At 36.8% G+C, this 15,489-nt stretch overlaps 1 protein-coding gene across 5 annotated transcripts in view; it reads left to right on the top strand.

Annotated features, from left to right (window-relative positions):
- The window catches only part of phactr2 (phosphatase and actin regulator 2), a 92,562-nt gene that overhangs the window by 48,826 nt on the left and 28,247 nt on the right, over nucleotides 1-15,489 (top strand). For 4 of the 5 annotated variants that reach the window (XM_007256071.4, XM_007256074.4, XM_007256073.4 and 1 more), the window contains exons 2-6: nucleotides 3,403-3,564; nucleotides 4,078-4,152; nucleotides 5,560-5,700; nucleotides 7,071-7,298; nucleotides 14,848-15,337. In XM_007256071.4, the coding sequence (XP_007256133.3) occupies nucleotides 3,403-3,564; nucleotides 4,078-4,152; nucleotides 5,560-5,700; nucleotides 7,071-7,298; nucleotides 14,848-15,337 (1,096 nt within the window). The remainder of the gene's footprint in view (nucleotides 1-3,402; nucleotides 3,565-4,077; nucleotides 4,153-5,559; nucleotides 5,701-7,070; nucleotides 7,299-14,847; nucleotides 15,338-15,489) is intronic. The other variant, XM_007256075.4, reaches the window with a different exon arrangement.

Here is a 15,489-nt window from a genome sequence, read left to right as displayed (position 1 = left end):
GGACCCCTCTTAAGAACGCTGGTGTTTTAAAAGCGTCCTGAGCAGCTAAGAGGTGACCGGAGAAGTGAAAAGCGAGGGAAAGTCATATTAAAAGCACTTGAGCAGATGATTGAGCACTAAAAGCTGCAGCTGTTCCTAACTTAGCCGACTGCAAATGGATCATTGCCTTGCTTCTTTATCCAACATGTCACTTAACACATGGCAGAACGTGTATCTAGAAAATGATGATAAGCAGAGCTGATGGGGCTGAGGGGGAGTCTCTCAGACCCCACTTTGGAAGAGGATGTCACGTCCTGTCACTGCGTTTAAGTGTCCGGGATTTCTTGACTGCAGCTGAGATCATGTTCTCTGGCTTCAAGCTGCACATTTTGCCACTTTGGAAGCTGCAACAATTTTGCAATTCATTCAAGAGGGACCTTAGTCTTTGTAATGTTGTAATGGCATTGAGGTCGTTGTTCTGGCTGTGTTATTTGGAGTGAAATAGAGCTACAAAATATCAGTGAGGAGTGATAATTTGGCCTTTGGTTTTATTTCCTGATCATAACACTGAAGCAGAGACTGGAGTAAACTAGAACGTGGGTTAATCGGTTAAAAATTTCCAAAGTGTAGACTATATTTTTATACAGCCTAGAAACGCATCTGAAGTCTGAAGTGATTTGAAGGACGCAGCAGATGTATCCTTTGCAGCCCTATGTTGTCCCCAGTTTTGTAAAACTGCACACGGAAATTTGAGTGAAAATGTTGGGAAGAGGACGACTTTGTTTCAGAGTTCTTTTTAAATTGTTGTAAATAATTGTTAAAACATGAGTTTCATGGGTTAGTGTCTACGTGGCATTTGCATGTGCCTCGTCAGACTGTTTTAAATGTGTGTCCAACAGGTTACTGAGAAGGACAATTTATAAGACAGTCCTAACTGATGATCTTGACTGCAGCCTACACTTTGGAACACAATTCGTGACTTTAGAAACATGGACAACGTCGTTTTTCTCTGAATAAATTCAGACTGCTTTCAATGAGTTTAATGCACATCCTAAAGGACCAGAAACGATGGAGAAAGGATCAGATTTCTCCACTAGATACTGGTTTATTGTATTTTATTTATTAACATTTTTAATTACCATCAAATTGCAGTATAGTTACTCAGCTCTGTTCACTCTGTTTGTATTAAACAATATTTGAATTTGGCTTAGACCAGAAAATACATTTGGCAGGAGTGCTGGCCATTAGCACATTAGCCATTTTATGCCAACACCAGATGTAACAAAAAACTTCAACAAACTTTCTACAGTGTCTGTTAATGTGATAAACAGCACAACACACAATGATCAATAAAAATGTAACCAATTAGAAAGCTGTGTGACAACTCAGCTATTTCATGTAATGCAAAATATGGAAATATGGAACAATTAGCAGAATCATTCATCTTTAATGTGAATGGTCATACTAGGCCAATAATTGCAATAACTTTTTTTGTTTGGACAATATATTGTCCCAGAGTTTATTGCGGTAAATTATGTTATTGTTATCTTAAAACCTTTTTATAACTCTGAAATAAGGATAATATAAAAGCATCATAATGCAGGTAAACTCTTTTAAAAAGCAGTGGAGTTTTATATTATAATTATTTTGAATATTTAGGCACTGGAATCAAATTACACTTTTTGTAAAAAAGAAATTGTAGACAAATAAAACATATCATGGAACATTTTTTAAAAAGTGTCAGTTGATATATCATCTCATTGACATTAATAGGCTCCTACTGCTGAGAACAATGTAATGAGCAATACTGAGGTCAGCAATAATTATTGACATCATGCCCATAAATTGTAGGATAATTTGATAATGTAATTAATGTGACAGGCCAAGGTCATACAGACCTTACAGTCTGGGGAAAATCTGACGCCGATTGTTCGTCATAAGTAGCTGTTTATTTGCTAACATGGTTATCTGTCACCAGGCACAGGGCCTATGAAGAGTCTAATATTCCCTTGAGTTAGTCATAAGTAAGAGCCATTGAATCCTCTTTTGAGCCCATGCTGATATGTCTGATATTTTTCATGAGCTGATACCAATATGAAAGTGTGTATAAAACATTCCAGTTGGGATTTCAGTACCTTAAAAACATTACTTAAAGTAAGTGTTTGAATATCTGTGTGATCACTACTGGATGACTTGTGAGGAAATGGGGAAGCTACAGAGGTCAACAATTACTCTGATGTAATGGTTTGAGTTGGGGCTGCTGGCCTGTGTGTCCTTATAGCTGGAAAGAGGTAAGGTTCCTCTGGTTAGATGAAGTAAAGGCTGGATTTATCCAAAACACAATGTTTGGCACGAACCAAAACACGTATTCATCAAACCAAGAATGAAGTATGGGGGCGGCAGCGTCATGCTGTAGGGATGCAGTGACTCTCTTTTATAAAGGATGAATAGATGGTTTAGCATACAGGGACATACCGCAAGACCACCTGCTGCAGTCTGTTGGAGCTGTGCATCCCTATTGACTATCTTTGCATAAATTAGAATACAAGAAAATAGAGATTTATGCTCTGGAATGTACACAGTGGGTACTGATCTGTGAGTGGGTATTCGGCTTATATATATATTTCTTTATACTTTACATGTTTAAAATGTGGAAAGTTTCAGTTGATTAAATGTGGTGACATATAGTAAATATTGCCATTTTTACACATAATTGCTGTCCTTTCTAAACCATCAGGCTGTTCCAAAGCAGTAGTATCATTTTGTTTAGGGATGCACTTATTATTTTAAAAGCCGAAAAAATATCCATCTATAAAAAGGGAAAAAGCACTTTCTGTAAAAAAAATAAAAAATAATAATAAAATAAATAATTAATTCAGAACAATGACTAGTTTATTCCTGTAAGTCTTATTTTAATTTTTTTTAAAGCTGACAAACGACAGGTTTAAGTTCATTTTCACATTCTAACCACATAAATACAGCAAAATAAAGCATTCAGCACTACTTATCCTGCTTAGCATCAGTTAACTCAGTATTCTGTCAGTTTTTTAAAAGCGTTAATACGATACATTAATTCATGGAAAACAATACTGATGTAAGTACTTAATTAAAATTGCACTACTGGTGTGCTTTGTGTTGTGCTTGGTTTGTCTGCTGGGGTATTAAACTCCAATTTTAAGTGTTCAATGCGTATTTGTCAATTGACATGTTTTAATTGATTTTTCTTTAAAAAGCAAGACAAAATGCATTCAAGCTATTTATTTTACTCAGTTGTAAAAACATAAATAATTAATAAATTATTAAATAATAAATTATTAAAAAAAAAAAGAGAATTGTTGATGTTCAGAGTTCGATTTTCTGGCCCAAAATGTTCTTATCAATGCATCTCTTGATTTTGATCTCTGTTTTGTCTTTTGTTCGCAGTGGATGGACTGGAAAAAGCTTCTCTGGCCAACTGTGATGTGGTCGTTGGGGGCTCATCTCAGCTGAAAGGGAAGGGGAAGCTCTCCTCTTTAGGCAAAATCTTCAAACCCTGGAAGTGGCGTAAGAAAAGAACCAGTGATAAATTCCAGGATCTCTCCAAAGGTAGAAAAATTGTCTGCTTTTCTTCACTGTTTCTCTGGAGATGAGTTTTTTTCCATTTTTAACTTCTGTTTCTAAGCTCATGAAAGTCTGGCTATACTAATAAATCAGATTAGAGGACAGGCTAGTTTAATAGAGTAAAGTGGTTGATTTATTGTAGCTCCTATTTGCTATTTTAAATGATCTTTCTCTCTCTAACTCACACACACACACACACACACACACACACACACATACACACACATACACACACATACACACACACACACACACACACACACATACACAGACTCACCTCTCCTATCCATGTTATATTGCCCAGTCTGGTGGTCAGGTGTTGATTAAATTCCTAAATGTGTGATTTATAATACAATAACCTGGATCGTAAAGTATATTGCACTATACTGTGGCCTTCGACTGCCTGTAATTACAGTAAACCTGGCGCTGCTCTAATGACCATATTCTCACACTCACAACTTCTGTGCAATAATTAACCACTTTCTACTGTGTTTCTAGTGCTAGAGAGGAAAATTTCCACTAGGCAGACGCGTGAAGAACTCATCAGAAAGGGCGTCCTAATTCCAGATCAAGGTGATTTCTTTGAGCCTACAATGTTATTCATGAAGAAATGCTGAGAATATGTTTAGATTATGCAACCGGTTTGAGGTTTGAATGTGTTCCTTGTGCTGTCATGTTGCCTGGTTTAAGTGACTCTACACTGAGAACAAGGAACAGATTCATTTTAGCTGGCTGGAACTGTAAATAAAAAAATAGAAAAAAAAACAGTTGAAAACTACTGTAATTACGTAACCTTCTCATAAAGAAGGTGAAGGTAAATGAAAGTAAAACTGTTAAGCGTTAATTACAATAAAATCTCAGTCATTTCTAATAAAGGCCACATGGACAAATGTATTGGGACACTCATCAAAATGAAGGGTATAAAGAGAGATTTTATCCTGCTTTTGTGGGAGTAACCGGGAAGGCTTTCTGATAGATTTTTGGGGCATTGCTGTGATGGTTTGATTGCATTCAGCAGTAAAATTGACTAGCATTAGTGTGACCAACTCATCTCAAAAGTATTGCATAAGGCACCATCATTCCAGAGAACTCAGTCCCATGATATTTGGCATATCATTGTACTTCTTGGAATAAAGTCTCATTATGTTATGGTGCAATTTTGTAGTTTACTTTAATATAGTTAGGCCATTTGTCCCACCCATTCTGCTGCTACTCAGCTGTTTATCCCCCATCACTAGGAGGGTGAAGACCAGCACATGCCTCCTCCATTACATGTAAAGTGAGTCACCACCGAGTAGCATCACAGCGCACTCGGAGGAAAACGCAGCGACTCAGTTCTGATACATCAGCTCACAGACGCCCTGTGTTAAGAGACTTTACCCTGGGGGGTGATGAGGGGAAAGAGCGCCATCTACCCACCTAGACAGAGCAAGGCCAGTTGTGCTCTCTCAGGGCTCCGGCAGCTGATGGCAAGCCGCATGACTGGGATTCGAACCAGCAATCTCCGGATCTTAGTGACAGCACTTTAGCCCACTGGACCATGCCAAATTGCATTATTTTAGGGTCATCAGGGTACAGCTATTTTGCTGTTTGTAGCCAAAAAAATTCCATTATTTCCATTTCCCATTAATTATCTACTAGAGACAGATTATATCCATCCAGTATTGTTTATTTTACTTCAGATCTGGATATATGGAGCGCATTATTAGTATCGCAACATGCTGAATCATTAACTTCTGTTACAATCTGGTGAAAATCTTAAATAGGGGTGTGCATTATCACATCATATGCAACAATATTGCCAAATAAAATTTTAGATTAATTTTGTTGCAGTAGTGTATTCTTTTTTTAAATTAAATGTTTTGTCATATCACCAAGAATATTGTTACCCTGAAATATTGTGGTTTTATAATTTTAGGGCCGTATCACCCACTCCTAGATTACATTAACTCACTAACTGTGTTGTTTGCTTTTCTTCAGAGGATGCGGTGAACACAGAGACTTTAAACGGACATGCAGTCCCCAGTGGAGTTACTGAGGAGGTCAAAGTGGACATCGAGTCTCCAGACACCCTCACTGAGGAGAAGACAGACCTTGTGCCAGATACCAATGATGCAGAAGGTAACATCATTTTAAGACTGAATGCCTGTGTTGGTCTATGTTGTCCTTATATCTTTTAAATGGTAACTGTGGGACAAAATGCGAAGTTGGCTGCAAAAGTAAAAAAAGAGCATGGGCATTGTATTTGCTTTATTATGAGTGAGCATCTTAGGCTTATTTTAAACCAGTAATGGACATATGTCATATGATAACTAGTGGTTACTAGCTTGTATTGGCCTCTTCTTACAAAGGCATTTGGTTACTTTTAGTTCCTCCCATTGATGAGTCAGATGTGCAAATATATAAACACACAGCTTCACAGCTTGTCTAGTCCCTGTAGAGAATTGTATTGAGAGAAGTATTGACAATGCATTTGGAGACTCGTTGAAGCAGAGAAACATGAAACTCTTGGCACTACATCTAGTGCCAAGCATGAACTGGGGGGTATAAAGCCCCCCAGCCTTGAGCTGTGGAACAGAGGAACTGTGTTCTCTAGAATGATGGTGCTCCAACCAATACTTTTGGGATGAGTTTTGGATGAGGTGGTATGGTGATTGAACAATTTCAAACCTTGACAATAGTGCTAGGTGATTTTATTATTAATTTATTTATTAATTCAAACTAATAATCAAGTAATCAAGATACATCCTTAAATATGGTAAAAATATACTCAGAAGGCATCTCTTAAGCCTGAAACATTAGAAAGGATTGTGTTTCTGAAATATGAGGAGTTTTTTTTTTTTGCAGCTTTACAATGTAAAGAATATTAAGATTTTATGTTTTTTTTTTAAATATCGCCTTGTCGTACCTTACAGTAATGCTCTGTCACAAAGTGGAAAACCCTCCCTGGACCGTCCTAGAGACAGTTACTCCAACAAAAGCAGGATACATTCTCTTTTTTAATATAATCTGAATGATCAGGTGTCCCAATAATTTTGTCAGTTTACTTTAGATATTAGCTCATTAGTGTGAGGGAGCCATTAATTTAAGTCAAGAAAGGGAAGTGTTGGGAAGTTGGTTTGGTTTATGCTCTGTTTGTGTGTACTTTGCTTTCTCCAGAGCACTTTACAGAGGCAGATCCTTTAAGGCTTTTGATCACATTTGGCAGCGGACATGCGGAGAAGTGTCTGTCTGATGAAAAGCCTCCCTCTTGAAACCCGAATGTTATTTGAGTTTATCCACTTTGAGCCTGTTAAGTTCATCAAGCTCTACTGGCTCACCCAAATTTGTGAGGCTTTATTGCTGTTGACATCATTACTGGTCGTCCCCAAGCTCTGTGTATGTGTCTGTCTGTCTGTCCCTCTGTCTGTGTGTCTGTTTGAGGCTCTGCCAATATTTCGATTGGGTTGCTAAAGCATCAGAGCGCTGTGCTCCCCTCTGTGCTCCTGTAGAAAAGAAAGAAAACAGGCCGAGCCCACAGGCCAGCCAGGCTGGAGCTCAGAAGACCACTGCAAAAAAGCAGCAGCCTGCATCCGTCAAGCCCTCAGGTGGGGCCGCAGGCGCAGGGGGCAGGAAGGATGGCAAGACAGCGGGTAAAAAGTTGCCAAAGGGCACCAGTAAACAAGCCGCCTCGGCTCCCCCACCCAAACAAACCCCACGAAACACCACCCGTGGGAATGGTGAGTATCTGGATTTCAGCGAATGCTGAAGGAGCATCGTGTGTTCATCGTGTGTGCATGTGTGGTGGATTCTCTGTGCATGGATTGGAGGATTCCTGTTCGTTTCTGTTTCTTCCTAATGACCATGTTACTGTTGCGTCACCTTGCGCCGTGTTGTTATTGTCCCACAATAATGAGCCTTATTTTAAAGCCTCTAGGAATCTAATGATTGCTTTCTGTGATTGCTTTCTAATTAGGTTAATGTTGGTCTTGTGGGCAAACAATATGCATGAGCAAAAGAAGCCCCCTATAAATAACTGAATAACAATATTAACGTCTACTTTACCAGAATTTAATATACAGTACGTGAAGCAGTTGTCCTCATGAAAATGCTCGGTTTAGCTGTATCCTTGCAAGGTGTAGCTTTTATCAGCCTCTTTTTGACTCTGATTTCTGAGAAACATTAATACAGACTGTGGTATTGTTTTAGTAATTGTATTTGATTGTTGTCCACCATAAAAACACATTTTTAAAATAAATGTACGATACTCACAGTTGTAGTTGGAAGTATAAACTTATCAGTCGTGGCAATATTAGGATTTTATTAGACAATATTAGGAGCTATATTTGTGGTACAATATTAGTGTACAGTATACTTATATATTTATTAAAAAATAATTTGGTGCTCAGTTTTTCTGTTTTTTTAGGGTTTTCTGAAATCACTACATGGTTAAAAGTATTTGCAAACAATAAAAATGTACATACAGCACTGTCACAAAAATTAAGTTATCAACTTTTGGTAAAATGGCTATTCCGACGACTAATCCATAAAATATGTATTTGACCTCAATCATTTCTGCTTTAATAATTACTTTCATTTTTTCTGCAATAATAGTTTTATTCAATTTTCAATTATACAAAAAAAATTACATACAAAAAAACAAACCGAAAACCAATAACAAAAGAAAAGGAGAAACAAGAGAGAGCTGTACTGACACATTAGTGAAAAACAGAAATACTTTAACCATATATAGGCATAACCATGTAAGCCTTTTTCCCTTCATAGACCAGTACTTTTTGGCCATGTCTGAGTGCATTCAGCAATACTGCATATATGATGTGGGAGACTGGTAAAGAAAGGGGACCAGTTGCATTTTGGCACACAAGCACTCCAAGGGAAATATTTTTAAAATTTCAATATGCCAAAGGCTAATTGTGGGTGCCTTGTCATAAAGCCATTTAATTAGGATACATTTATGCACAATGAACGATAACTTATTAGCGATACATTTGACATGGAGCAAGATTGACCCTGTCTTCACCAATACCAAGTATAAAGAAGAAAGGGTCACACTCTATGGTGCAGTGGAATATTTTTTTCAAGCTTCTTCTTTACCTTATTTCAGAAAGAGGCAATAACTGGGCAGAACCAAAACGTGTGTGAATAGCTACCACCTCTCCGACTGATGGTTTTGATGGGTCCATTTTATTTGAAATATATCCTCGCTGTCCAATGAAAAACACTTATCTCCAAAACAGCAACTTTACAGGAGAGAGAAAAAACCTTGTAAACTTTCAGTGGAAGTCAATGTAAAAAGAGTTTATTTCAGATCATTTTTAAGAGTTTCTATTGGTCCGTTCATCAAGAACTTTTGGCACAGTGTAAGGGACAGTTTGTCTGTTTAAATTATGTAGTAAACTAAAAATCAACAAAAATAGAGAAGTGTTTTTCATTGGACAGCGATGATATGGTGTGCAGTTTAAACTGTATATTACATATTAATACATTTCCTATTTTATTTATAATATATTGAACCTCTTCTGATACCTGTGGTTTACCCAGATCTCTTTTCCAACCTGCTACTAACACTGCCTGCAGATTGCTTGGTAAATTTGAAAGTAGTATAGCATATAATGAAGATTAGCATGTTTAATTACTTTTATTTTTTAATTCATTGCTCTTTGAAAGGGTGCTATTATATCAGCTTTGTAATAGTAACAATAAATATTTCAGTAATATAAATTATTCCAATTATATCTGGAACAATATATCGTCCACGCAAAAAGAGTTATCATGACAGGCTTATACAGCACCCTTAGCATGAGTCTAAATTCCTCTTAGTTGAACCTTTACCAGACATTTTTGGCAGTAGCCATCAACAAGCTTCTGGCAGAATCATATTTAACCATGCTTTACACTTGATACAGTGCTTATGGGACTGAATGCCTCAGTTTTACTTCTCCAAACATCTTTGTCTCATGTGACCATAAAATAAAAAGCTTCATAAGGCTTCTTCTTTTATCAGAGTGGACAGTTCAACACTTTATTTAAGATTAAAGGTCTTCAATGGAAATTACTGTAGAGCAGGGGTGTCCAAACTTTTTTTGTTGGGGGCCAGAAGGAGAAATATATTTGAAGTCACGGGCCAAAGACTCTGTAATAAAACAAATAATGAAATATACCACTTTAAATAATTTTTTTCCTGATCATTTTATTTACACACCATTTTACTTGACTTACTATCTTTATCTTTGACAGTGTTGTGTAAACTAAGATTTTTCAAATTGATGTTTAATTTCATGATGTCTCTTAATAATAAAATACCTCTTAATTACGGCAACTTTTTGACTCTTTGGCCCGTTTTTCTGTGCTAAAACTGCGCACTCTCTCCGCTTTTAGACTCTCTGGCCCGTTTTTCTGCGCTAGAAATGAGCACTCTCTCCGCTTTTAGACTCTCTGGCCCGTTTTTCTGCGCTAGAAATGCGCACTCTCTCCACTTTTAGACTCTTTTGCTCTGTTTTTCTGCGCTAGAAATGCGCACACTCTCCGCTTTTAGACTTTTTGGCCCCGTTTGTCTGCGCTAGAAATGCGCACTCTCTCCGCTTTTAGACTCTCTGGCCCGTTTTTCTGCGCTAGAAATGAGCACTCTCTCCGCTTTTAGACTCTTTGGCCCGTTTTTCTGCGCTAGAAATGCGCACCCTCTCCGCTTTTAGACTCTTTGGCCCGTTTTTCTGCGCTAGAAATGCGCACCCTCTCCGCTTTTAGACTCTTTGGCCCGTTTTTCTGCGCTAGAAATGCGCACTCTCTCCACTTTTAGATTCTTTTGCTCTGTTTTTCTGCGCTAGAAATGCGCACCCTCTCCGCTTTTAGACTTTTTGGCCCCGTTTGTCTGCGCTAGAAATGCGCACTCTCTCCGCTTTTAGACTCTTTGGCCCGTTTCTTTCAAACTTTAAATCTCACATTAGAAAAACCTGCTTAACAGCGGGCCAACTTTCATTCTATTTCTAAAATACCTCGTAGTTTGGACACCCCTGCTGTAGACAGTGATCCTGGTCATTCAGGAAATGGCAGGCCTGTTTCTTATTGGTTCCTGGGTTGTTCATGAATATCCAAATTAATTCCCATAGCTAAAGGGGGGACTTTCTGGGTTTTGGCAAACTGGTCACAGCTTCACTAACTTGTGCTTGCATGCAGTTGTTGTAACTGATGGTCTTGAAATCTGCAGTTCTAGAAATGGTTTCAAAAGTAATTCCTCAGAAGTGCACTGAGCTCCCTGGACTTTCCCGTTGTTTTCCGTGTTGGTCAGTTCATTGAATTAAGAATTGAGTACCAGCTGTAGTCAGTCTCCACCACTGACAGGAAGTTATGAAGCCATGGCACGTTAATAGACAGTTTGGAACTTTCAGCACTACTGACGTAGTGATCTAAGTAGGTGTTTGTATATTATTGGCCCTGTGTGGATAATTTTGACTTCGTGTTGATTTCAGAAAATCCCAGAATATTTAAAAAAATATTTTTTTATTAAAGAACAGCTTTAAAAAGAACAGTTAAAAGAAATAAGTGTAATACTGCCTAACATTAATATTCACGACCACAACTGTAAATATAACTCAGACTCTATGTGTGTTGATTTCAGTTAATTGATAAATAAACTGCGTTAACAGTGTGACAGTGAGTTTACAGTGTTGCTTTGTGGGAAAGAAAATAGCACCCTTTACACTTTACCAGATTGGCCATTATGATCTGATCTAATATGACCTTTAAAAAATATCACATTATTGTAGCTTATTTCTGTGCTAACAATATTCTGGCTAATATGAAAAAACACAAAAGAATATAATTGTAATAATTTTACGAATATACTACTGCAACAAAATATATGTTAAAGATTTATATCGTTTATTAATTGCCGCCATTCAGTAGAAACTAATAAATCTGCACACATTTGTCTCCTTTGTAAATAAAAGCAAGTTGCCAAGACTGATTTTGTATGGAATAAGGATAAAGTAACAAAATAAATAATGTAATATAAAAAATAAAAATATATCAAAATCCTGAACTGCAGAATATTTAACCCTCCTTTTATGTTAATTTGTTAGGAACAGCAATGGTGTTTCTGGGTCAGTTTGACCTGGTGTATGTTTAATTATCCAAAAGATGTGTGAAACAAAAAAAACCTTTACGAAGCAGTGTGAATATTTAATTACTAACTCCAGTAATAATTATTCTATCAATATTTAGTGCAATGGTGTTTCTTACCTCTAACAGGTAATGGTTAAATTAGGATTATTCACTTTTTTGTCATAAAAAAATGCAAAATTACAAATTCAAACTTTTTTAAATGTTTTACTATTTAATACTATTAAAAGCTCATTTTAAAAAAACAATAGTTTCACATAACATTTCTTATTTTTGCAATTTTATTTTAGTTTTCGTGGTTGCAAATGAAATGTGAGATTGTTGATTAAACAAAGCAAGCAAAAGAAGTTTTTAAAAAATACGTAAACTATTTTTCCTAGATTTCCAAACTTTAAAATGTGTCAATTTGACCCAGAACATAACAGGAGGGTTAACATAACCTGCAAACATAAATAATTATACAATAAATACCCTTAAATCTTTACAGTGAATATTAGACTTTTTCAAGACAGAATATTGCTATTATCACGTTATGGATTTTAAAATCACTATATTTACATTACGATATATTGTGTATGAGACGATATGGCATAGTTGAGTATAAATCGATTAAAACTTAAAAAAATAAGAAATACAGGAATTTTAGAAGCTCATTTGAAGAGTTTGCTAAATGAGGAAATGAGGTTTTGCTAAATACAGTGAGGACGGAGTCTGATTATCAACTTCTGCATTTTCACATTGAGTCTGATTACATGCTAGGTCAGGCCAGTGTATGTACAGTGCTTTAAGTGCGATGTTGCTGCACAAGCAGGTTTATATGTAAGTCATCACATCTTCTGACGCTGGCGTGAGTGCATGACCAGTCTGGTGTCTTGCTGTCGAGGCCACGGGGCCGCCTGCTGTCTGTGTGTTTTGTGAAGTAATCGACCAGAGAATGACTGCTTATGTGATGGTGTGTGTTTTGTGTTTTGCATGATGCTTGTCCAGCCGTGTAGATTGCATGATTGTGTGAACAGATAGGAGTAACGCCCTGTTGTTGAACAGCTTTATTTGTGTATGGTACTGTGTTCAGCATCATTAGCACCTTTATGTACATTATGAAACTTCTAGCATTAATTTACAAAGCATGTATGTGTTTCTTCACCCCCCCCCCCCCCACAGAATATAAAGATTCACATTATTTATTATTTATTTCTTTTGAAGATGTCTTTAAACTTAAAAAAAAAACAGATGTGTGTGTATCATCCACAAATCATAATTAGATTTGACTTACAAAGCTGTGACAGTACTGACTGTAAAGATGAGGCTAAAATCATCAAGACAGAGTGAACAATATGAAGAAATAGGGTAAATGCAATTAAATATCCTATTAAAGCAGCACTCTTTAAGATTTTTTATTTAACATTTTAATTAGTATTGTTCCTAAGTGGGGGGAAAAGGGCAACATTTTTTAAATCAGGCAGGTCCTGTGGCTATAACAGCTTTTGCTGGTCAACCATGGAGCTGCTAATGGTGCTGATACAAGAGCTACTGCGAACATGGAGATATCAGAACAGCTATCTCTCCATTTGCTCCATGTATTTAATATTAAAAGTTTTTGTTATCAAAATATTACCTTTTTTTTTTTTTTTTTTTGCAGAAAAATCACATAAAAAACAGCTACAATAACAGCATACCCAAAAAATATCACAGTGTCAGTTTTTCCTCTAAAATCGTGCAGCTCTAGTTTTAGGGTTAACCCTTTCAGGCATGGACAGAGATTTTGTTTTAAATGTCAGGTTTACTAATATGGACAAACTACACCTTATTAAACTAAAGCAGACATCACCAATTAAGTTTATAATGTCTACTAGACTTGTCAGAACATCCGGGCCAGACCCAGCTTTACAGAAAAAAACTACAGATCACTTCCTGTGTGTAACATTTTTAACTGTCCCTAGAAAAGTTTTCCTCTTTACAATTGCTAATGACAAAGAAACTGAGGTTTGTGCCTCAAAAGGTTAAGCATTTATGTGATTGTGCAGACTAATGGATCATATGATTTTTTTATTTATCCAGTGTTTTTTGGCCAATATTAAATGATATTTATACTGAGTATTAGTTCTGCGCATCCCTAGTATATTTATATAACATCCACTGTTAATTACACTCACACACAGTTTAAATACACATATAATACTGTGTAGCTTTCAGTCTGGCAATTAACTGTATGACTCATGTTAATGAAACTAAGATACAAGTAACATCTGCTCTCAAACTGCTGAACTAATTCAAAAACACAATGAACCAGTTTAACAATATTTTGGCTTTTGTCCAAATGAATATGAAGAAGCACTGGATGTTAAAAGTGTTTATGCTGTGTGTTTTGAATAAAGCTCTATAAATAATTCAGTAATATTAGAAGCCAGCCAAGCTCGTAATTATTTGGCAATTGCATTATGATGGAGGAAAATGCAGACTATAGAGTAAGACTGTATAAAATTACATATTACTTTAATACGTTCCTAAATTTAGATCACAAGAATAATTCTGTGGCAGATAATCGATTGTCGAGGAGTACATTATTATTAGTTCATAAACATTTATCCCTATTTTAGAGTCAAATGTCAGACACATATTTTTTTCATATGTGGGTTCTGTGAGGAATACGTTATTGTATTATGTACATTAGGCTTGAGGGAGCTGCCAAAGTCACACACTTATATATAGTTATTAGTGAACAGAATTATTTGAAATTTGCATATATATATATATAACAATGTGTGTTTATCGAAAATGTGTTTTGATATATGTTTTTCACAAAAAATGAGCCAATGCCAATGAGTTTGAGTTAGAAAAAATATTTTTTAGTATCATTTGATGAAAAATGAAAACGGGTCCCACAGACCCGAACACCACACAAGGGTTAACAGTTATTTTTTTATAATACAAAGGTGTACAAGCATTTTTTTGTATAATATCAGGGCAACAGGTGGTTTTAAAATGACAGTAATATTGATTAACATAATTATTTCTTGGGCAACATATATAGCCAAAACAAAAACAGTTATCATGGAAGGCCTGTCATCTGTTATTATCAGTGTTATTTGTTTTATTACTAAATTAAAAAAAAAAAAAGCTCTGTCCTCATTTCTTACTCTTCCTTTGCAGCTAAAACCCCCAATCCTAAGAAAACCGGAACCGGAACACCCAAGAGTTCCTCTCAGACCTCGGGACAGGCCTCAACAGCGGGTGCCAAGAACCTCAAGGAGGGTGTCTCAGAACTGACTCCAGTAGACCCCAAACACGGCAAGAAAACCAACCGGTCCAAGTCCCCCCAGCCTCGTCCCAAAGCTCCAGCTGACCCGGACCAGGCGGGAGGAAGCACCTCAGCAAAAGACCAAAGGAACGGGGCCCTGGCCTCCAGCACAGAGGAGAAGGCAGTTAAGGAGACACCTCAGGTTTGTGAGGACGCTGCTAAGCAGCCAGATTCTTCTGCAGAGCCGGAGAGAAGTCAGCCCCATGTGAACAAAGCCACAGAGGAGACTTCTTTCACAGAGTCCTCGAATGAACTGTCTTCAGTCACCACAGGAGAGTCTCCGAGCACAGAGAACACAGAGACACAGGGAGAGGGGAAGACTGCAGCAGATGGCAATCAACAGTGAGTACACTCACAGTCCTGCTCCCTTTTGGTGACTGTTTGTATATTCCTCTATTTTTCTCTCTGTTGTCAGTTGTCTACTGCATCTGCCATCTGTTATCTCAGACAATAAATTTGATATGTGTTCTTTTACTATAAAGAACAGCAAGTTT

This window comes from Astyanax mexicanus, chromosome 7, assembly GCF_023375975.1.
Source record: "Astyanax mexicanus isolate ESR-SI-001 chromosome 7, AstMex3_surface, whole genome shotgun sequence".
Classification (NCBI taxonomy): Eukaryota; Metazoa; Chordata; class Actinopteri; order Characiformes; family Acestrorhamphidae; genus Astyanax; species Astyanax mexicanus.
The sequence above is the reverse complement of the archived record's forward strand: the minus strand, read 5'-3'. Positions and strand labels throughout refer to the sequence as shown.